The 22,446-nt window shown below is 42.9% G+C and overlaps 1 protein-coding gene across 2 annotated transcripts in view; it reads left to right on the top strand.

Moving 5' to 3' along the window:
• bcl11bb (BCL11 transcription factor B b) overlaps positions 1-20,752 on the top strand; it is a 30,309-nt gene extending 9,557 nt beyond the window's left edge. For both annotated transcript variants that reach the window (XM_065963503.1, XM_029277251.2), the window contains exon 4: positions 15,601-20,752. In XM_065963503.1, the coding sequence (XP_065819575.1) occupies positions 15,601-17,663 (2,063 nt within the window). In that variant the 3' untranslated portion in view covers positions 17,664-20,752. The remainder of the gene's footprint in view (positions 1-15,600) is intronic.
• The last annotated feature ends 1,694 nt before the right edge of the window (positions 20,753-22,446 follow it).

The raw sequence follows: 22,446 nt of genomic DNA, 5'->3' as shown, positions 1-22,446 counted from the left end.
AAAGGCGAAGAAGAAGGTGATAGAGGAGCCGCCGCCCCCAGTGTGTGTGAGTGAGTGTGTATGTGAGTTTGTGTGTATTTCTTTCAGTGGCCCGTCTGTGTGCGTCACGTGTCTTAACGTTTGTAAAGAAATCCTGCAGCATGTGAAAAAAAGAGGTTAAGAAAGCTGATTAAAATTCATCTGTGTGCGTGGTGAGGAGAAGGGGATTAATAAAGCAGCAAGGCCGTTCATCTGGCTATGGGGGGGAGGTGGCTCTGTAGACTGCCAGCGCTGCAGGGAAACCAGTTCAAAGTTATCACAGGAGACAGTCACCATCACACCCAAGAGCTGGGAAGGCTATCCAGGATTACACAGACTCCAGTAGACTAAGAGGGACTCAGTTAGAGGAGGGCGAGGCTTTCATCGTGAAAGTTACCCGTCACACTAACATGTAAAGGGATTACACCCAGAGGCTGGTCACCACAGTGTCTTAAACTGGTGTTTAATAGTGCGAGCAGTAAAGGGTTAATTTCATAATGCATTATGATGTATGTTACTGCATGTAAAATAATGCAACAGTACTATTTTTCGCCGTAGGACTCTTTAAGCTGGTCTTCAAACTTTTCTTAAAGGGACAGTGTTTCAGAGACAAAGTTTAAATATTTTAACGTTGTTCATGACAGAAATTAAGCTGGTGTGAATGTATTTTGGCAGAAGTCTGCAAAGAAGTCGGCCCCTGTTCATGAATTTTGTGAGTGTGGTCATCATTTTTGTAAGTGGAAAATAATTTCACGAACCAGACATGATAGCGCAGTCGTAGTTTATATTTGAAAATAAAAGTAATGGGAAATTCAAAGAAATTTCCGACTTAATTTCTAAAGTATAAAACAAGAAATATGACATTAATTCTTTAAGCACGCAAATAATAAGGAAAAAGTTGAGACAGCACATTCTTTAAGTGATTTTAACTTCACTGTTGTATTTTCCTTTTTTTTAATTAATAATTTGGACATTAAATGAATATTAAAACCACCTTGTTGCTGCACAAAAACATGGAAGTCATTTGGAAGCTCATGCAATGAAAAAAGACTCAATTAATTTTTACACAGCACTTTGTCTGTTGGGTGGTCAGAGGAAAAACATTTAAGCAGTTAACGAGTGAGTCAGCCTGTTAGAGCGGCAGCATTTAGTCACTCACACACACACACACACACACACACACACACACACATACAGACAGACATATTGACAGTCTTATCACTAAGAGAACAGGACATGAAAGCACTCCAAGCCCCAAATGAAGGAGAGGAGGAGCGCTTTGTTCAACACATTAGATTGCCACTCAAGGCAGTCTCAAGTTTCAACCAAATTAGATTACATTATTAGGTCTAATTAAGTCCAATGTGTTAGCAGCACACACTCAAAGACACCCACGCTCACACACCCATAAGGAAATATCATCATGTTTTTTTGCAAGCATGTGGTGTTGAGGACTTTGCAGCCATAATACACATATTCTTCAGCACAGGTGAAGAAAAAAAGGACAAAATGAGTGTATGCATCATGCATAACACACACCTGCACTCACATAAGTATAAAAATGGACCATAATGCATCTCCGCGTGCATGAAATACCTAAGCTGTATTGCTGTATGCATAACGCTTAACCCTTTCCTCTCCTGGATTGTTTTTTTTTCACCTGCTTGTGTTTTATAACATCCTGTCTGCCCTCTTTGTCTGTCAGCCTCTCGCTTAAACTGCAAACATGCTGCAAGGCTAGCAGATTCAACCCCAGAAGGTGCAAACACATACACACGCACGCACGCACGCACAAACACACACACACACACACACACACACACACACACACACACACACACACACACACACACACACACACACACACACACTCAGATGCAAACATGCAAACGCTCTCACACACATTCGGAGGTGAAAAATGGCCCTTCTGTGCCCTATTTTATTTTCCTTGAGTTTCTCTTGCTGATGCATGCACTCTGCGTGTTTATGTGTGGGCTTTGTCACCGTATGTTAATATGCGTGTGTATGTGTGTGCTGTACCTTGTATGAATTTGTGTATGTGTGCAGCGTCTGTGAAGAATGACGCGTGTCACCAGGCAAGTGAGAGGTTGTCGCTAGGGGAGCGTTACCATGCTAAGACGACCCTGGCCCTGCTTTGAACCCCTCCCAGGACGGCTGGCGGCCCCCTTGGAGCACTTAAACACATCCAGCACATCCGGGCGAAGTCGCGTCATGACAACTCGTCTCTCTTCTCTCTGTGTCTGTCTCTTTCTTTCTCACTCACAAACACTTTGTATAGAGATCACACACTAAATATTTCATGAGACCATGTGAGCGACAGCGGCAAACATTTTTTTCTCTCGCTCCGTCCACCTCTGATCTTCTTTCTTTTAGCTTCTGCATCACTATTTCAGGTGAAGGTCTGTGGCTTTTTTTTTTTTTGTTGTTGTATGGGAAGCTGCTGATAAACCTTGATTCTATACCGATACTGCTATGTGAACTGAATTGGATTGACACTAGATTTATGATCAAAGAATTGAAATGAGACGCCCGCCACTTGAAAACTGTCACACCTAAATGTTGAACATTTTTGCAGGTGTGAAAGTGTGTGAAAGTGTGCAGATGTTTTTTTTTTCCAAACGTGTTAGGATCAGTTTTTGTTCTTGAGCCAATCAGCATCAAGAATGTTTTTCTTTATGTTAATGATGAGTGGTAGTTTCTGCATGAAAACATGTGGTATTACCTAAAAAAAAGTGACTAAAAGGTGAATTTAACCTCTGTACCCAAAGAGGTCAAACCTTCATGTTCGACACTTGTCACTAAATATCTGTGACATTCCAGTTCCCACACCTCACCACCGCTGTGGATTTGAAGGTGTCCCTCTCTTCTTCCCTCTCTCTCTGTTTCAGCCCCCATCTTTTTTTCCCCTCCCTTTTTGCCCCACCACCCAATGCTCCTTTAATCACCTGGCTTGCTCTCATTTCCATATTAAATAGGCTTTAATCATGAAAAGCAATCAGGCTTTTGCATATTCATACCTTCCCCTGTACGCCGGCTTCCCTGTCTCGCTCCAGTGCCAAGCAGCCAGTAATCAGTAGGCAAGCGGCGTAATGCCATAGCCCCGGCCCATCGCATGAAAACACACACACACACACACACACACACACACACACACACACACACACACACACACACACACACACACACACACACACACACACACACACACACTGTGCGTTAGAAATAACTTCACATGCTACTTACGCATTATCTCTACTCCGGGAGAGAGAGAAGAGAGAGATAGAGGGAGAAGGGTGAGAGATAAAAAAAAAGAAAGATGGCGAGACTGATCCCTGATTTGAGCTGCGAATATTTGTACAGAGGCTCAAGGAAAAGTCGATTTGCATAATGACTTTGTAGTTTTGCATTAATCACATTTGCATATGAAAATGCTTTAATTACTCCTGATGATTTTTTTTTTTAAACTTGCTTCATTTGATGTCCAAGCTCTGGGGTTGTGATTAGGGGTTACATGGTGGCAGTTGTGTAGGTGGTGTGTATACACTTTTGTGTGTGTGTGTGTGTGTGTGTGTGTGTGTGTGTTTCTGGTGCAAGTCTCTGTATGTTTATGTTCTCTTACATGAGTGTTTTGAATGCTTGCCAGGGAATTTGTCTTGTGTCTGCTGGTAGACATGAGTGTCTATTTTGTTCTATTCTCTTATTGTTTGTGTGTGTGTGTGTGTGTGTGTGTGTGTGTGTGTGTGTGCGACTGTGTTGAATTTGGCAAATATTTCCTCATTCCTCTGTTTCCTCTGTGGGTGAAAATAGAAGTACACTCCTTACTCCATAAAATACACAAACGTTTGTTTTTGATTATTACAAACTGAACTCATCTCCACCTCATGCATTTTTTGTTGTTACACTTTTGAGCTCCATTATTGAAAAGAAAAAGAGATGGACAGGATAAAGTGATGGGATGGTACTGATATTTACAGAATATATTTTAAAACTGTCACCACAGATAGACTCTGAGCTTAATGAACACTATTGTTGTGTAGAATTCCAAAAGAGGGTGATCTTTGGTGATCCATTTTTTTGTGATATTTTAAAATATGAATTAGAATAAAAAAATCTAAAAATAAACCCAGCGACAATTATTCAACATTTCTGGATTATTTTTGTTATTGCCTATTATTTCACATGCTTCTGCAGACTTTCTCTGTTTGAGCAACTATACTATCAACTTTGCTTATTTACTCCTGGTAACTCAATTTGCTGTAAAAAAAATTCTAAAATTAAATGCTTATAGATTTTTAAAAGAGAAAGCAACATGTTTCCCTAAAATAATAAAGATGAGCACATAAAAAGTGATTGGAATCCTGCAGAAATAGAAAGCGGAAGTAACTTTTACCATTAACTTCTGTAATCAATTCCCTCGTTATTTGTCTGTGCGTCTATGGGCATCTGTGTCCAAGTACCTTACTTCTGTGTGAGCATGTGCGTGTGTGTACAATTACAGTATACGTGTTCTTGCCTGTGTATGGGCCCCTAGAGTTGTTGGCTCATAACATTGTGCCTCAGACAGGACCACCCCAGGGGCCGTCTGACTCTGCTTGTATGTGTCTGTCTGCTGCATCCAGCAGGGTCAACCAGGTCTATAAGAAGGCTGCTAACATGGCACAGCTGCGCATGCACACTCCCACCTGACACAAACACTTACACAAAATACACTTACAGATAGATATGTACATTCAAACGTTTACGCATAACTCAACAGAGTGCTTGAATACTCACATTGATAAGAGCCACACAAACACTCATTGTGTGTGTGCATGCAGGAATGCATACAACTCACATTAAGGCCTAACACAGTCGTGCACAGGCAGACACACGCACGCACTCACACAGCTTAAAGGCTCCCACATGAAGGCATCAAACGCTCTACAGCCAGCTTTATGGCACTCATATGGCAGCAGATTTGATATTTTCCTACCACAGCGGGGGAATAAAACTCGCCACTAATTTGGACTGCGAGCGCCACCGCTAACTTTCAGCATGTGCCGACTGACTGTGTCTTCCAGATGTGCGGACTCTTTGCTCCTTAACAGCCTTACTTAAGAGGCATTAGAAACCTCACACCCTGTCCCTGCTACGCATGGAGAGCGATGATGGCGCTTGCCTTGGTATTCCACACAAACACATCGCTTTGAGTGAAGTGCTGATGTGAAGTTCATGGTCTCGCTGCTGCGGACCATAAGTTGTCTTGTGTCAGTGGGAATCTGTGAATGTGTTTATGTTCTTTGCATAAATAGCTATAATCAAGGTAATTTGACGGCTGCTCAGTAGTTATTCAAGCTACTTGTTGTTTCTCCTCTCTTGCTGTGACATTCGATTACAGGTGTGCTTTCATCAGTGCTCAGTTAAGGTGCAAAATTCTTTAAAAACTTACAGTAATTGTATTTTGAATGTATATGTGTAAATACACATATACAGGAGCCTACATAAGAACCTGCTGAGCAACATGTTCACCTCTTTCTGGCTTTTGAAACACACCCTATAGAAAAACTTGAGGACATGCCGATGAAACTCATGTGTCTGTGTGTGTTCAGGGATTGTGCAGTCAGTGTGCCATAACATATAATATGCCCCATTCAGGAGTAAATGGGGAGATTTTCTGACCGGGGCGTTCACTCCAGCTCTCTATAGAAAAGTGTTTGCCTTTGGGTGGAAGAGGGCTACCATTAGTATTTGTGAAAAGAGAAAAAAGGGATGGTGCTTTTTAGCCAGTCAGACAGGGGTAATCCTACTTGCTTCACTGTTGTTGCTCCTTTCCTCTTATCTTATTAGCGTCCCACTCTGATTGGGTGGGATTGTGGGAGAAGAAAATGAGGACACAGCGTTTATGGTCCTATTTTTCCTTTTACAGGCTGCTCCGCCACACGAGATATTGAAAGCCTTTCATAGAACACTTATGATTCCCCTTATTTCATCCACTTATTTGTCTCCAGCAATTACAGAGAGAGAGAGAGAGAGAGAGAGAGAGAGCGAGAGAGAAAACACACCGGACACAGACAAACACATGAAGATCGCAAGCTGCCTTTATGTATGTTTGTCACTTAAATATAAACCAGTAGTGAGGTAGTACCAATAAAAAAGTGTAAAAACAAAATATTGGAACAGAATCTTTTTTTCTCACAGTAACTGTTTCCTATAAGCAGTTAAAGTTAAAGAAAGAGATAAAAGCCTAGAAAAATGAACTTTTGATTCCTACACAAACCCTATACAAGAAAGTTTAATGGAATTTAATTTTTTAGGGTTTAAAAGAAGAAGAAAGAAATGCATTAATGAATTTTAATAGCAAAAGCACTTTCCAGAAAAAGCGTCTTTGCTACTTTGTAATCCAAAGAACACGCTCCGAACAATTTTCATAGAGACTCTTTTTTTGGCAGGAAGTCGTTCCATTTTCTGTGAAAACAGTTAATACCAAAGTCCTTCTAAGGATCATCCAGAGCACCAGGGACCTTTATTAAACATTGATGTTTTTTTTTTTTTTTTTCAACACATAGGCATATTTCTTCTTTTAGTGAGCACCCAAAGTCTTTATTGGTGTGATTTGATTATTTATAAATTTAAGTGGGAAATGTATTAAAAAATAAGACACTTCACTTTTAAAAATAAAAAGTAAAAATGTTTTTATTTAAATCACTTTTCTTACGCTTAAACTCACAAAACCTGAACTCTCATCTATGACAAGAAGGACTGAAACGTCTGCACCGGTCTCGTTCTGGGATGAAAGAGGGCTTGCACTGTCATGTCCGTAGATGGCATTGCAGACAGGGGAGTTAACTGCTCAAGGTTAAGGGGGCTGCGCTCTCCTTTTATACGGAGTAATTCATACTTTTCCATAAAGCCCTCTTCTCTGTGTCTGTCTTTCCCAGAGCAGAACAGAGTGAGCCAAAATGAAATAAAGCCTAAGATGTTATCAGGGTGATTGGTGCCAGCGGAGCTTGTCTGGGCCTGTGGTCTGGTCGGGCAGCGCCGGCCTGTACCAGTGTTAGTATGTGTGTGCGAGTGTGAGTGTGTTTGTGTGTGTGTCCTAAAGGCACTGGATAGATGAAAGCTTTCTTTAACCATAAGCTATGCAGGAGCCGTGCCAGGAGCAGGAAATGTATCAGCGTGATAACAGCCAGAAAGACAGAGAGAAAAACGAGAAAGAGACAGAAGAAACAACAGTGAGAGACAGAGAGACGGAGGGAAAGAGAGAGAGAGAGAGAGGGAGAGGCCACATGAAACCCACAGGGGGAGGCCTGAGGCCAATCAAGTCAGCCCAATCTCACACACAATTGTCACTCCATAAATATGTCTTGGGTGTGTATGATGAGAGATGGGTATATGCTCATGTCTGAATTTCTCTGTGTGAGTATGGGTGTGTGTGTGGAGCATTCAAGGTTAAATGTTGGAGACGGTTTGACACACCTGAGTATGTATAGGACCCAAAGAGCAGGAACAGAATGCACCTGGTGACTTGAGTGTTACAGCTAATAATGCTGTGCTTCTGGCCGTCGCTGGATCACAATGGGATCAAAGATGAAAGGCAGATTAAAAGATAAGCAGATAAGACAATGATTGTATTGTATCATAGCACATTTAAAATGTTCTACATTCCTAATATTTCAGATGTTTGTAGAGAAATAAACTAGTTTTTCATGTCAAATTTTCTGTCTAATAAACCTCAATCCTAATTAGTCTGCAGGTTTTAAATTTAATAAGCATTGATAGGCCTACATGAAATATGAAGGAGAAAGTTAGCCTTAGCCTGCAGATATAATGATTGAAAGTTTGACATTCTGGTAAACATAACTTCAGTGGAGACGATACGTGTCACTCTCATGTTTGTATGCTGAATATAAGGCTAACACCAGTTGTTGACTAGCTTAGCTAGGTACAAACAAATAGAAAAAGTTAAAAAGTTAAAGAAAAACTTTGGAGATGGTGTTAGATGGATGTTTTTTTCCTTTCAAAAGCACTGCTTCCAACTAACAAAAATTGTATTTCTTTCTAAGAAGACTCCAGGAAGTCACTGCTTCACAGCAGGAAATAGTCTAATACAGAGCAGTAAAACCACAATGTGTAATTATTAAATGTCTATTCATGTATGGATTACACAGAGAAGAAAAAAGTGTTAATTACTGAGCATAAGAGGTACTTTTAGTAAGAATAGTACCTTTGGATAGAGTCAAGCTTGCGGTTTCCCCATCTTCTTTGTGCCAAGCTAAGCCAACTAGGTAGCACATAGTCACATCCTTCATTTTGAAATTGGCTACAAAAATCTTTTTTTCTTTCAAATATTATTCAAAGCAGTTTTATAGACATTTGTGGTTCATTTTTATATTTTTTAACACTCCCCTCTCTTTGTTACTTCCTTTTTGTAAGCTAACACTCATTAGATGGCTTGCAAAACTGGCGTCAAATGATGCAACACTTCTGGGCTCTCTCCTGTGATGCTTACAGCCTTTTACTTTGTTGTTGGAGCATGAGGGATAGGAATGCATCCTCTCACAGCCTTTACTGGCCAGAATCACGTATTAAACTTGAGAACATTTTGGAATAACAGTAAATAAGAACATAAATGTTCAGGCTTTGTTTCCTAATCACTGGAAAGGACTCTACGCCATGTCTAAAGCATGTGAGGGGCAAGTTTTATAGCGGGCTGATTGGGTTGGAAGGGCCTGTGTGCTTCATTCAGGGCCTCGGTGGTATTTTCCTGTGGGCTGCTAGTTAAGTGGGCCTGGCTGCTTGGCTCCAGTGGGCAAAAAGCAGCTGGGGACCATTACTACTGCTGAAAGAATACAGCACCCTGTCACAGAGTGGTAGCAGAGATACACACCCTGAGCATGGGCATATACATGCAAACACATTCATGAAACCACATATACATACATCACAAACAGAGGAACAGAAGCACTATTTTTCCTTTTTTCTTGTCCAAATCTATCTGTCTTTTAGGCACACACACTCACACGTGCATACACATACTAGGGCCATGTAAGTGCAGAGTCAACATCTGACTGCAGCCTTAGAGGAGTTTGCAGAAGTAGCCTACACCTGCTGTATCACAGGCTGAAACACTCTGGTTCAATTTAATTTAGTTAAGTTGACCGTTCAAGAAAAGTATATTCAAAGGATAACATAATACATTTTTTGCACTGTTTGTATAAAATGATTGATCCGATGAAAAATTTAATAAACCCACAAAACAGAATTTGCGTGTCACTCTCATGTCAAAGTCAATTTCCTTTCCCCTGCCGCTGAATAGGAAATTAACTTTCTGGACAAAGTGAGAGCCCCTGAGGGTATGACTGCAGCTCATTTGGATGTAAAACCTCAAACAAACATTGTGCGAGTCCACAAAGTCGCTCTGCATTTCATTGTGGAAGTCGCATGAGTTTTTGTCTTTGATGCCATCACCTATCCAAACATTATGCTGTTGTCTTTGTGGTTTGTACGTCGCATCTGTTGGGGCTTTTTACTTTAAAGATGTCACCTTGTATTGTTGCATTTGCTAATAGGGATTCATATATTCACCCCTGCTGTTCTACCTTGGCTCCTTCATTTTCTACTGCATGGCCTCATGTCTACGCTGATGCTGTGTCACTGTAAAATGGGAGAGTTGTAGAATAGAAGATGAAATTGGTTTTAATTTTTATGAAAAATTAAAACAAGCACAGGTGATGAGACAAACTATGCGCTATTTCATTTCCATTTCCCAGAGTTCCTGTGATTCCCTTTTTTCTGTTGTGCAGTCTTTTCCTTTTCTTCTACTCCCTTTCTCCCACCGCCCTCATTTTTCCATCTTTCATCCTCTCCTCCATCTTGCTCGTCTCTCTCGCTTCTTCTCGCAACCACAAGCACGATTGAGTGTCATCCATTTGTCAGCGTCACATGACAGACAGCAGACCCCACAAGTGTGTGCACATACCCTTGTTACACACACACACACACACACACACACACACACACACACACACACACACACACACACACACACACACACATACACAAATACAGGCGCTGGGACCAGTTAGGAGCTGATGGCGATGAGTCAGGCTTTGAGAAATGCCACAGAGAGCTTAGCTAATGCACTTTATGGAGCTCCCTTTTTCTTTTCATTCCTTTTTTCTTCCGTCTATATCGCTCCCTCTTTCTCCCTCCCTCTTTCTTTGTCCTAGAAGCCGAGCCAAAAGTCATAGCTCTTCGCTGACAGAGAGGTCTTTCCAGTTATTTTTCACAGCGTGTCCCCTGTGCCCTCACTGGGATAGCTAGCCTCATGTCACTAACATGCTACACGAGAGCCTCCTCTGCTCGTGCATTGTTGTAGAGCGGGACTCACTCTGTGTGTGTGTGTGTGTGTGTGTGCGCCTGTGATTAGTTGTTGAAGATACCTGATCCCTTTTATTGTTCATTTGACCCGCATCCCAGGAGGCATGAGGGTCAGGGTGGAGTACCCAGATACCTTGTGCAGGTGCTGAGTGTGTACGTGAGAGAGAGAAAGAAGACACGAGGGAGAGGAAACTGTAGAAATGAAGTTAGGAGCTGAAAAGGGAAAATAGTTTTTGCTTTCCATCCCACACACTTTCCAGCAAACACATTAAGCGGCACTGTTTCTTTAAAACTTCTCAGGCATTTCAGCTGGTCATACTGGCTACACACGCACACACACACACACACACACACACACGCACACACGCACACACACACACACACACGCACACACGCACACACACACACACATGCTTGCACACAGATGTATATGGTTAGCAGGCCGAAGCTGGTTTGAGTTAGCATGGAGCCAGTCACACTGTGTGAGAGCCTTACCCCCTGCCTGCTACCGCCACCCTCCACAGTCTCTCTCCTTCTTTCTGTCTCTCCAGCTCTCTCTCTCTTTCACTTCATACTGGATATACGACGGTCAGCCATTGCTAGTTCACCTTCTGAGCCCTCGGTGACCTGTGAAACCCACCTGCACACACACAAGCCTGTTCTGAGTGGCCTCCTGATTAGCTCCTTCATGACAAACATGCTGTCAGAGCAAAGGGTAGACTGGAGAAGGAGGAGGGGGAGCAGGAGGGATGGATGGAAGATGTGCAGAGGAGGAGAGGAGCAGAGGTGTAAAGGGAGCAAGGGGGGGGGGGGGGGGCAAGCGGGCGAGGTGAGGAGGGTGAGACCCCTGGGGACCCTTAGATCACAGCCATGCTAATGAGGAGCTGCTTTGCCAACAGCAGAGGTGTCAGCTAACCCCTGACAGGTGCACACACACACACACATGCACATACTCCCAGGGTCGTGCCTGTGTGTGCACATGTGTGTGAGTGTGTGTGTGTTTTATGTGAGGGAGGGGCTGCAGGGGCAGGTTTGTGTCCCAGTGGCCTAGCCTGCGGGTGGCTTTGTTCAGTATGCAAATCTGTCGCGTTCTGTCGCCCTTGATGGAATGCCGGAGCAGAACAGCGAACCTGAACCCCTGGAATGCTGCTTTGGACACACACATATACTTTCACACACACACACACACACACACACACACATGTGACATCTACTGTAGTACATCTACTGCACCAGCCACTTCCTTGTTAACAACCCGGCCGTGTACTGTCTTCTTTTTCTACAACAAAGCAACATTTTACTACATGCTCCAAACTTGCTCTCTGTATGTCTTTTTCTGCCTGCTGCTGAAGTGTCCATGTCAGTGAACGCAGCACAGCAGAGAAGTTGGCGGGCTACTGTTCAAATCCTTCTTATTTTCAATTACTTTTTTTCCTAAGCTTTGAGAGAGTTAATTTGGCATCAGTGAGCGTTCATTACCATCCACTCACTGTTCACTGAGAAGCTCCAGTCTGCCCATCTTGTCGCAGGCTGAGTTTGCGGATTTTTTGTTATTCTTCTGTGGTCTTATTATAAGTCCCTCTGGATTAGAGCGACTGATAAAGCCCCCAAACTCTAAGTGTAATGTAAATGGAAGGAGCTCATGCCTCCAAAATATAAATCAAACTTAGACTGCTGGGATAGCATATGTGAATTCCTAAATTAAACCAAAATCCACATGTATGCCTGGTCCCTACTTCAAACCCTGCCAAGCTCACACCAACTTTCCTCCACTGGCCATATGCAAACAGTCAATATCATGGCTCCCCTTCATTCACTGGCATTTTGTTTGTACTTTTTAAGGCAAAATAATGGCTATAAAAGGCAATCTGGAAAGAATAAAATCTGATGTAAAGCTCAGATCTTGGTCCCTGAAGACTGGCTTAATTGGACCCGTGGTTTAGTAAAAAAAACCAAAAAAAAAACCCAGGAGAGAGGGAGGGCATTATTACTGGCCCACCTCAGCTCCATGCATGTGCCAATGTTTTAATAACTTCCTCCAGGCCTCCTGGCCCTTAGCCCTTGTTTTGTTGCAGAAGACAAAGAGTGCTAAGCTGGGATCAGATCCGTGTTGTGATCATCTGTTTCCTGGGGAAATATGTCTGGATGGACACCTTGGAGCAAAAAAAAACCCGGATAAGTCAAAGTTTCTGAGCATTTCGAGGGAAATGCATCACACTGTCACACTGACATATTGTTGTACTGCGGGCTAAATGACAAAAAAAACTTCCCATTCAGTTTATTATGTAACACCAATTTACAGAATCCTGCTGCAAATCCATTTCATTTAACCTTTCATCTCAGACGCATTTACCGACCAGCGTGTGTGTAAATGTGTGTGCATCATTATGTGTCTGTGTGCATATGGTGTGTCAGAGTAAATTGGACGATTAGGTCCGGCATCAGTGACTGCGTGACAAGAGACGAGAGTGTAACTGTTCTAACTGCTAGTTGACCTTGGCGGTCAGCAGTGGAGGGGTCCCTGCGTGTGTTTCAGAGAGACGACTATAATTACCTCAAACTGAAGCATGACACGGCCCATCGTGATTCTCTAATGAACACTTTATTGGCTGGAGCGCAACGCAGTTACAATATTCACACTCGCCTAGCATGTGGACAAGTGTGTGTGTGTGTGTGTGTGTGTGTGTGTGTGTGTGTGTGTGTGAGAAGAAAGATTGGAGTGTGTATATCTGTGAGCATGTCTGGGTGTGCATGTTATATTATAGGGGGGAAGTGTGATGTTATAGTGGAAGTTTTCCATCCTGCAGGTTTTGGATTTTTTCCTAATTTTTCAGACGAGGTCAGGGTGGAGCAGAAGAAAACCATAACTGAGTCAACAGCCCAATACAGCTGTCAATCAACAAACATGTCAGTCTGAAAGCATTAAATGTTCCCTTAATTGATGGCCTATTATATTCATTGCCAAGGTACATCTATCTATCTATCTATCTATCTATCTATCTATCTATCTATCTATTTATCTATCTATCTATCTATCTTGTTTTCCTCCTCTCCCCCCTCTTGCTTGCCTGCTTGTTTTGGATGTTGACGAAATTTGTCTTTGGCCGTCATTAGGCAGCAGCCATCAGCTGCCAGTCTATTAGCTGCCACGCTTCCTTTAACAGCATATGGCACAGCTGTGTAAGATACGACAAGATGCAAATTTGTTGCTGTAGTGGCGGTGGGTTTGAAGGTTGTGGGGGTAGCGCTATGATTTGGTGGCGTGTATTGATGAGGCCGTGTGTTCAGAGCAAAACAGAGATAAAATAAGAGAAAAAAACAGAATTTGATTAATTGAGAGAGACGATCAATCCCTCTGCCAATTTCACATCTTCATGTCATATTGATCCTCGTTTGTTGATGAAATTAAACAACTCCCAAGTCTACAGACCCCATTGGTCCCTAGGGGCGTGTAAATGCCCTCTATGTGTGTGTCACTGTTAATGTGAGTGTGTGTGTGTGTGTGTGTGTGTTTGCCCATAGCACGTGTGGCCCTTAAAGTCCCTCCACCTCTCTTCTTACCCCCTCTCCTCCTCCTCTTCCCTTCCCTCTCTCACTCTCTTCTCCGCGTCCAAGCTGTTAAGCTGTCCAGCTCTCTGCTGCCAAGCGGCCGTGTGAAGCCTCGCCAAACTAAACACGGGCAGGCAGCCTGCCACTCGCCCCCCACGCACACACAAAAATACATCCTCATACATGTCCACACACATGCACACACACATGCTCCTACACACAGGAGGCAGGTCATCTCCCACCACACACACACACACACACACACACACACACACACACACACACACACACACACACACACACACACACACACACACACACACACATACACACACACACACACACACACACACACACACAGTGAGAGTGACGGCTACAGCAGAGCCCCACTAATAGTGGAGAAAAACAGACAGAATCAGTAAATGAGCCCCTCATTAACTCTTTCTGACCCTGTCTCCCCTGGGGAAAGCCAAACCAATCACACCGCCAAATCAGGTTCCTGTACGAGACACTGATCCAACATCAGCTTTCGCTCATCTGTTCTGCAAGATACAAGCGTGTGTGTGTGCCTGTGAGTTTGAGAGTGTACTTAGGTGTACTGAAAAGAAAAGTGAAAAGAAAATACCCTGCGTGTGTATCTGTGTCTGCATGTGTGTTTTACATTCCATGACAATGTGCCGCTTTGAGGCAGTCAGCCATCTTAAGGGCTCTTTTTCTTGATCACATGAGACTTTGGGCAAAAGTAACTCCTCCGTCTTTGTTTTCACCCTCCGGGCTCTGAGCTGTGGGACCACCGTACCAACTTGACTCGGCTTGCGGTAGCCACTGATGATAAAAGTAGATGCAGATGCTCTGCAAGCAAACACAAGACTGTAGAAATTCTCCTTCAACGTTAGCCTGTGTTGAATTAAATGAATTCAAACTGAGACTCTTTTTTTTTTAAGATTCACCAGCAGGCTGACAGGGCCGTGCCACAGTGACTGATAGATTCATTTGACATTATTAAGTTGTGCCATTTTAAGGGGCAAGTTGTCATTGAGTGATGTGTGATGGTGTGTGTGTGCAGCCACAACAAAGAACTTTACTGTACTTGTTATTACACCAGTGACGTCGAGCGTTATTTAATGTGGATGCTGCTTTAAGACCGTAGGGGTCTGTACTGTTTACACATCTTACAGTCTTTATCACCTCTCCTGTCTTTCCCTTTGTGTGTCTGTCTTCTCTCTCATACCACATCTCCCTCACCCACCTCTACTATAGTTCCTTTTTCTCCCGTTGGTGTGCTTTTTTTGTTCCATCACTACCTCCCCTGTCTCCATATGGAAATGACAGAGTAGACGAGATGGATCTGTATATTAAAGCCAAGCTGACATTAGAATTAACATAATGTGTCATGGCCTTAGGGCAATATCTGCCATCTGCATTAGCCTGAAGACACACACATACACTCAAAATCATGCATACACATGACAAGCCATGGCAGACCCTCATATAAAGCAAAAAAACTGTACAAGTAATAATCCTTATTTTACATGAGTTCACACTTTGTTAATGAACATGAAGTATAATGTTGGAGATCATTGAATTTTGATTTTAAACTTAGCTTTTTTTTGTCTCCAAAACTCATGAAATTTTATTTTGTTTTGCCAACAGATAAAGATGAGCCATCCAGCTATATCTGCACTACCTGTAAGCAGACATTCACCAGCGCCTGGTTCCTGCTCCAGCATGCCCAGCACACCCACGGCATCAGAATCTATCTGGACAACCACCTGGTCAACTGCTCGCTTACGCCCCGCATGGCTCTTCCTCCGCCCCCCTGCACTGATGCACTGCCTCGATCGCCTCTCCCCACTTTCCTTGGTGACACCAACAACCCATTCCACCTCCTCCGCATGGCTGCGCCCTTGCTCAGGGAACATGCCCCGCCCCCAGGGTACATGGAGACCCGGCTGCCTGCAACTCCGCCCTTCATCAGCCCCCCGCCACCGCCTAGACCCCCTTTAGAGCGACTGGGCCCAGAGGAGATGGGGCTGCTGTCACAGCACCCCAGTGCCTTTGAGAGGGTGATGCGGATGGCCCCCATGGACCCTCCATCCATGGACTTCTCACGACGTCTAAGGGAACTGGCAGGCAACACGACCAATAATGGCGGGCCAACACCCCCTCTGTCCCCCAATCGCGTGCCACCAATGCACCGCCTGTTGAGTCCAACACTTTTCCAGCCTGGCGCCAAGCCTCCAACGTTTCTCACCTTTGCCCCGCAGCCACCAACTTCTCAGGGGGGACACGGGTCTTCTACCCCTCCTGATCCTCAAGGACAGAACCAGACCCCGGGAAAGTCCAAATCCTGTGAGTTCTGTGGCAAGATCTTCAAGTTCCAGAGCAACCTGATTGTCCACAGACGCAGTCACACAGGAGAGAGGCCATACAAGTGTCATCTGTGTGATCATGCCTGTTCCCAGGCCAGCAAGCTCAAGAGGCACATGAAGACACATATGCACAACAAGTCTGGGTCCATGAGCGGCTCCCCAGAACAGGGAAACAGAGGAGAAGGAGAGGGGGAAGAAAAGAGTAGGGATGGAGATTCAAGAGGGATGATAATCGACAATGAGGAGGAGGAGGAGGAAGAGGAGGAAGAAGAAGAGGAGGAAGAGGAAGAGGAGGAGGAATTGAGGAATGGATGTCGGACAGATTCCAACCTAAGTGAGGATTTGCAAGAGTTTGGCCAGAATCGGGAGAACGGCACAAGGCAGTCTCCGGAGGGGAAACCCCTGAGCGGGGATAGAGGAAGTGACAGTGCTGGGATGGGCATCATGCACCCTTACAACCACCTGGACAATCACCTGAGACTGAACCCCAACAAAAGAAGCCTGGAGAGGCAACCCAACGGGGATGGAGGAGTGAGGGGTGAAGGAGAAGGAGGAAGAGGGAATGAGAGGGAGGAAGAGCCACAGCGAACTGAGCAGGATGAGCACAGGCCTTTGATGAACGGCAGGATGAGTGTATCTGAAGCAGACTCTTTTCCTGGGCTGTTCCAGCGTCGGCCTACCCCCATCACCAGCCAAAGCCCCTCCAACAACAAGAGGATCAAGATAGAGAAGGAACAGCTGGAGCTTCCCCCAACCATTCCCCTTATCTCCCCGGAGAACGTCTATTCCCAGCTCCTCGCTGGCTACGCCGCATCACGCCATTTCATCAGAGAACCCTTCTTGGGATTCACAGATTCCCGCCAGTCGCCGTTCGCCACCTCCTCGGAGCACTCCTCCTCCGAGACGGGAAGCCTTCGATTCTCAACCCCACCTGGGGAGCTGATGGAAGGAGGGAGCGCCTCAGGTCGCAGCGGCAGCAGCACTCCGCACCTCATGCGGGGACCTGGACCCGGCCGGCCCCCGAGCTCTAAGGACAGGAGGAACGACACCTGTGAGTACTGTGGCAAGGTGTTTAAGAACTGCAGTAACCTGACGGTGCACCGACGCAGCCACACGGGGGAACGACCCTACAAGTGTGACCTGTGCAGCTACGCCTGCGCCCAGAGCTCCAAGTTGACACGCCACATGAAGACCCACGGGCAGTTCGGGAAGGAGGTGTACCGCTGCGACATCTGCCACATGCCCTTCAGTGTGTACAGCACGCTGGAGAAACACATGAAGAAGTGGCACGGGGAACATTTGATGGCCAGTGAGGTCAAACTGGAGCAGGCGGACAGAGGTTAAGCCAGCAGACATTAGTCATACAGAAGACTTTGTACACAAGCAAACACTCACACACATACACACACAAAATCCCTATAACCACTTCTTCAGCTATGGGGCTTGGCTGGATAATCTTTCTCTAAAAAAAAAAAAAAAATTAGACTGATTGATGTCCATCTTTTTCTTGTCACAGAAACTGCCACCTGAGAATATAAACAAAGGGAAACTTTAATGAAAAGTTGTCTGGAAAGCCATGCTTGGTGTTTCTTGGCAAACTGTCTGAGGATTTTATCAGTTAGGAATCCATGGAGCCTTTCTACTGTGCAATAATTTCTGTATTTATTGGATTTTTTGTAATGATATTTGGCATGTGCAGGTACATCTTTGTGGGATTTCATATGGAGTTAGTTTTGAAATGTGCTTAAACATGTTTTTTTTTTTCTAAAATGAGATAGCTGGAAAGAAGTCCCCCTTAATACAAATTTTCTTTTTTTTTCTTTTTTTTTTCCTTTAAGGAAGCTTATTATCTTGTGAGAGTAAACTTTTGTGAAGCAGTTAGCTTTTAAAAGTAAAAATAATTGTTTTCTATATTATAAACTGCAGCAGCGGACTACAATCCATTCCCTCACACAGGCCTAAAGCACTGAATGTCAGCCTGACAATAAAAACATCAGCGTGGATTTGAAAAATCCATCACCGTCTTAGAGACACTGATTAGCTACCTTCTTTAAATTTATTCAGGAAATTTGTCCTTTTAGAGTATTGGCACGTGAATAACTATTTCCAAATGCAGTCACTGTATTGCTGTCCTCGCGTCAGTCAGGACATAAATAAAGGTTACACTTAATGGAGACACCCTTAACTGATGCTCAGTACATTCCCAATGTAGGATTAAACCACCCTAAAAAGTTAAGACTACTTGTGATTAATGTGAGAAGAAGAACAGTCCTGTTTATTGTTTGTAAATATATTCTTTTTTATGTTAAAGTAGCCCCGACTGTACATGAAAGACGGCCTAAACAACTAACTAAACAATCAGAAGACCAGCTGCTCGCATCATCCACGGTATATGCTAAGTGTAACTACCATTCATTAGAACTTTTTCAGACCCACCTGTTTATCTCCACACCCACATTTGTTAAACTGAAGCTACTTCAACTATCGCAACAGCGTCTGAATCATTCTCCATCTCCCTCTCATGTCTGGCCTGGCCGCTCTCTGTGACCCAGGTTGACTCCCTGTGTCCCACAAAACGGTTCCAAATGAAATTCATATCAGTGTGTGTGTTAGCGTGTGTGTTTTCTTCTCTCCGCAGCGTGCTCTAAGCCTCTCTCCGACGGCGTCTTTTCACAGTTCACTAGCTCAGATTCATGCATTAGAGCGGCTTTTAAAAGGGAAGCCTGTTCATTCGCTTCACAAAGTGATATGGGTTTAACTCGCAGTAACAGATTCTGAGACAGTGTGCATGTTCGTGACTTTTGGGGATTACAGTTTTTTATTTTCTGCATCGTTCATCCTGAAATGAATCTGGCTATATGAGTTATGATAATTTTGAACACAGCTGCAATGGGGGGTAAGGCCAGGCGACCTTGGGTAGGGGCTATTCTTAAAGTAAAAATGAAAGATTGGCGCTGAGAAATGAAAAAAGAAATGGAGGGAGAGAGAGAGCAAGACCTTGACCAGGCAGAAGAGTCATTCAAATGAAATTGGAAGCATATGAAAAGTGAGGGGGGTTTTTTTTGTACCTAAATGCACATCTACTGGCCACATCATATAACGGACCGTCAGAGTGAGACAGCGAGCTTCAGTGGGAGGGAGAGAGCAAAGCCACATGAAAGGAGACAGAGACTCATCTTTCATTTTAGTGCTGCAATTCTCAATCACGTTCTCAAAAGTTTGACCTGCCTTTTATGCCCTCTTGTCTGGCTTTCATTTGCGCCAAAACATACTTGTTTTGGTGGGAAAGTAATTTTTTACTTTATCTTGAATGCAAATTTCGTCTTTTTGTGATTTTTTTTTTAAGAAAGGAAATGATGTTGAGGTCACAGCAGCACTCCATAAGCTATTCCGTTGCAGCCTAGTTTGGTAGTGTTTTGAGAAATAACACAAATAAATCGTCTGAAGAGCTGCTTTCAGCTTGCTTACACATATTGATGCATGAGTGCAAAAATCCAGATCCTTTTGTGAACGCACAGTGTATTCATTTAAGGACAACTCAGTCAGGCCTCAAAGAGCCATACAGCTACAAAATACATCACCTTCAAGTGATGATCCGACGAACCCTGAGATCTAAAATCACACATGAACATTCAGTCTTTCAATATGTTTACAGTGTTGAAGTATGCCATTAATGAAATACTCTGTGTAAGTGTTTAAAATGATAATAAAGTATTGTTTTCTCCAATGTTCTTTCAAATGTTTTTGACTGCCAGAGCAGTTTGGTATGATTATCCTGGTGGAGGGATTTTATCTTCATGGATATGTTTCTGTATGATTACTTGTTCACTGTATGGGAAGACACATTTTGAATTGTAATATTGCAGAATCATGCCAGATTATTGTTTTTTTTTTTTTTTTTTTTTTTTAACAAGAGTGGTGCCATTATTGACTTGGTTTCTTCATCCTTTTCTATTTTATTTAAAGTTTTTATATTTTTGTTTCCGTTGTTTGTTTTGTGAAGCTATCCTTCATGGATGTAAAACAAAAATGAATTTAAAAAAAAGAATAAGATGATCATTACGAAGAAGAGCCTTCGGCAGGGGAATACGTTGCTTTGTGCTGGAACGCTTTTCCAAATCAGTTCTCTGAGATGTTCATGAACTTTTTTTTTCCCCCCCTCATGGTCGGTTGAAGGTCTTGTGACAGCACTTACAACTGTAATTTAAAAAAAAAAAAACATTTTCATATTTCACTTTTCACAACTTTCACTTACACTCTTTGTACAAAATAGTTTCCTTGGTCTTTTTGGGGGGAGTGCATCATTGTGAAAAAAAAAGTGATTTCAGAACAGTACACATCTGCTGTTTTGAACATATATGTATTTTTGTAATGTGTTGAAAAATCAATACAAGAAAGCCAACACTTCAATAAATGTTGCAATTGCTCTATGATTGAGGCATTTTGTATTCTGATTATTTGCTTTTCTTTTTCTTCTAACTCAACAATCATTGACACGTTTGATGACAGTTTTATGTGAATTTTAGTTTGTGTGCACGGCAAAAAAAAGTATTTTTGCAAGACTCTATAGTTTGAATTCCACGATTCAGGGCCGTTCTTGTGAACTTAACAATCTGTTAAGACAGAAAACATTTTCTATGAGTTTACCAAATACAATGTTCATTTAGTAGTCAGGGAATGAAAACTTTCAGGAAATGTCAACAACTTTACACCCCATACAACAACACATATCAGGGGGTTATAAGCTATAAACAATTTAAATTATAATTACTCTGAACTGATTTATTAAAGTATGACTTGTCAGAGTTTTACCAACTGCCTTCTAACTGTGGCTGACCCATGCATTGTTGAAGCATTTAAAGCATTTAAAACAACTATAAAAGACACACCTAACTAGAAGAGAAAATAAGACTTCTCAATTATTATTATGTGAAATATGTGTAGCCCGGTAGTAAATAAGGGAATAAATGAAAGTGTAAAAGCTTTATTAAGTAATAGGAAGACTGCGACAGGATGAACAACTTTAACCATTAGCATGTAGCATAATGCAGAATAATGAGCTAATAGAAGTTGACCTAGTTGTCTTCCAGAGTTTCTCCTGCACTGTTGCAATGTTTGCTTTAGTGTGAATGAGTTGTAACAGTTCTCATGTGTTAAGCTGTGATAGTCGTCTGTGATACGATGGTTTCTTAACAAGTTTAAAGGTAGTACTTTTCTCATTTTAAACTATTAATTATTTTAATTACTCAAATAATGCTGGAATCAAATTCCCCCTACATTATGCCCAATTTTTCTTTCTTCCTTCTAACACCAAAACGCTGCTATTTCTGGTAATGAGGTGGGGATAAAAACATACAGAAGTTGTTGTTGTGGACCTCTCAAATCAGTTGACAGTTATATGATAAGATTTCAATTAATAATCTACCGCACGTTATCAGAGAAGAATCTGTCTCACTTTCACCTATTTGGCGAACGTACTGAGGGCAAGACAAGACACAGACAGATACTGAATCAGAATCCCACAGATAAAATGTCTTGTTTTGATGCAACACCAGGTAATTGGTCAAAAAGAAAATCAGTTTCCAAACGTTTAATTTTCAGATATAACTGCTACTACAACTCCCTCAGTCTTAGACAACAATACAAATGAAAAGAATGACTCATATGTTTAGTTTGTGAATGTAGCTGCTGAACATCTCATGCTTCATAAATGAGTCCTGGCATGAGTGTGGGGACCCATCAGGTATTTCTTGATATCAGGCCAACCGCAGTCAAGCCTGTCCTCGCTTGAGCCTCCAGGCCATTGGATAACATAACAGCATAACAGAAAGAGTGCACAGTGTGTGTGTGTGTGTGTGTGTGTGTGTGTGTGTGTGTGTGTGTGTGTGTGTGTGTGTGTGTGTGTGTGTGTGTGTGCGCACTAGCTTGTGTGTAAAGCGCAAAAAGAGAGAGAGAGAGAGAAGAGGCAGAACAATGGAGCAGAGATAGAGGAGTGAAGAAAGAAAATGGGGGCAGGTTCGTGTGAGAATTCTTGGTGCTTGCCAGCTCTTGCCACACACAATGACCCATGAAGTGTTTCAGGATCTCAGAATTATGCATGAGCCAATGTAAAAATATAATTATTATG

Source organism: Labrus bergylta, chromosome 15, assembly GCF_963930695.1.
Source record: "Labrus bergylta chromosome 15, fLabBer1.1, whole genome shotgun sequence".
Classification (NCBI taxonomy): Eukaryota; Metazoa; Chordata; class Actinopteri; order Labriformes; family Labridae; genus Labrus; species Labrus bergylta.
Note: the sequence above shows the minus strand (reverse complement) of the source record. Positions and strands in the feature narration are given on the sequence as shown.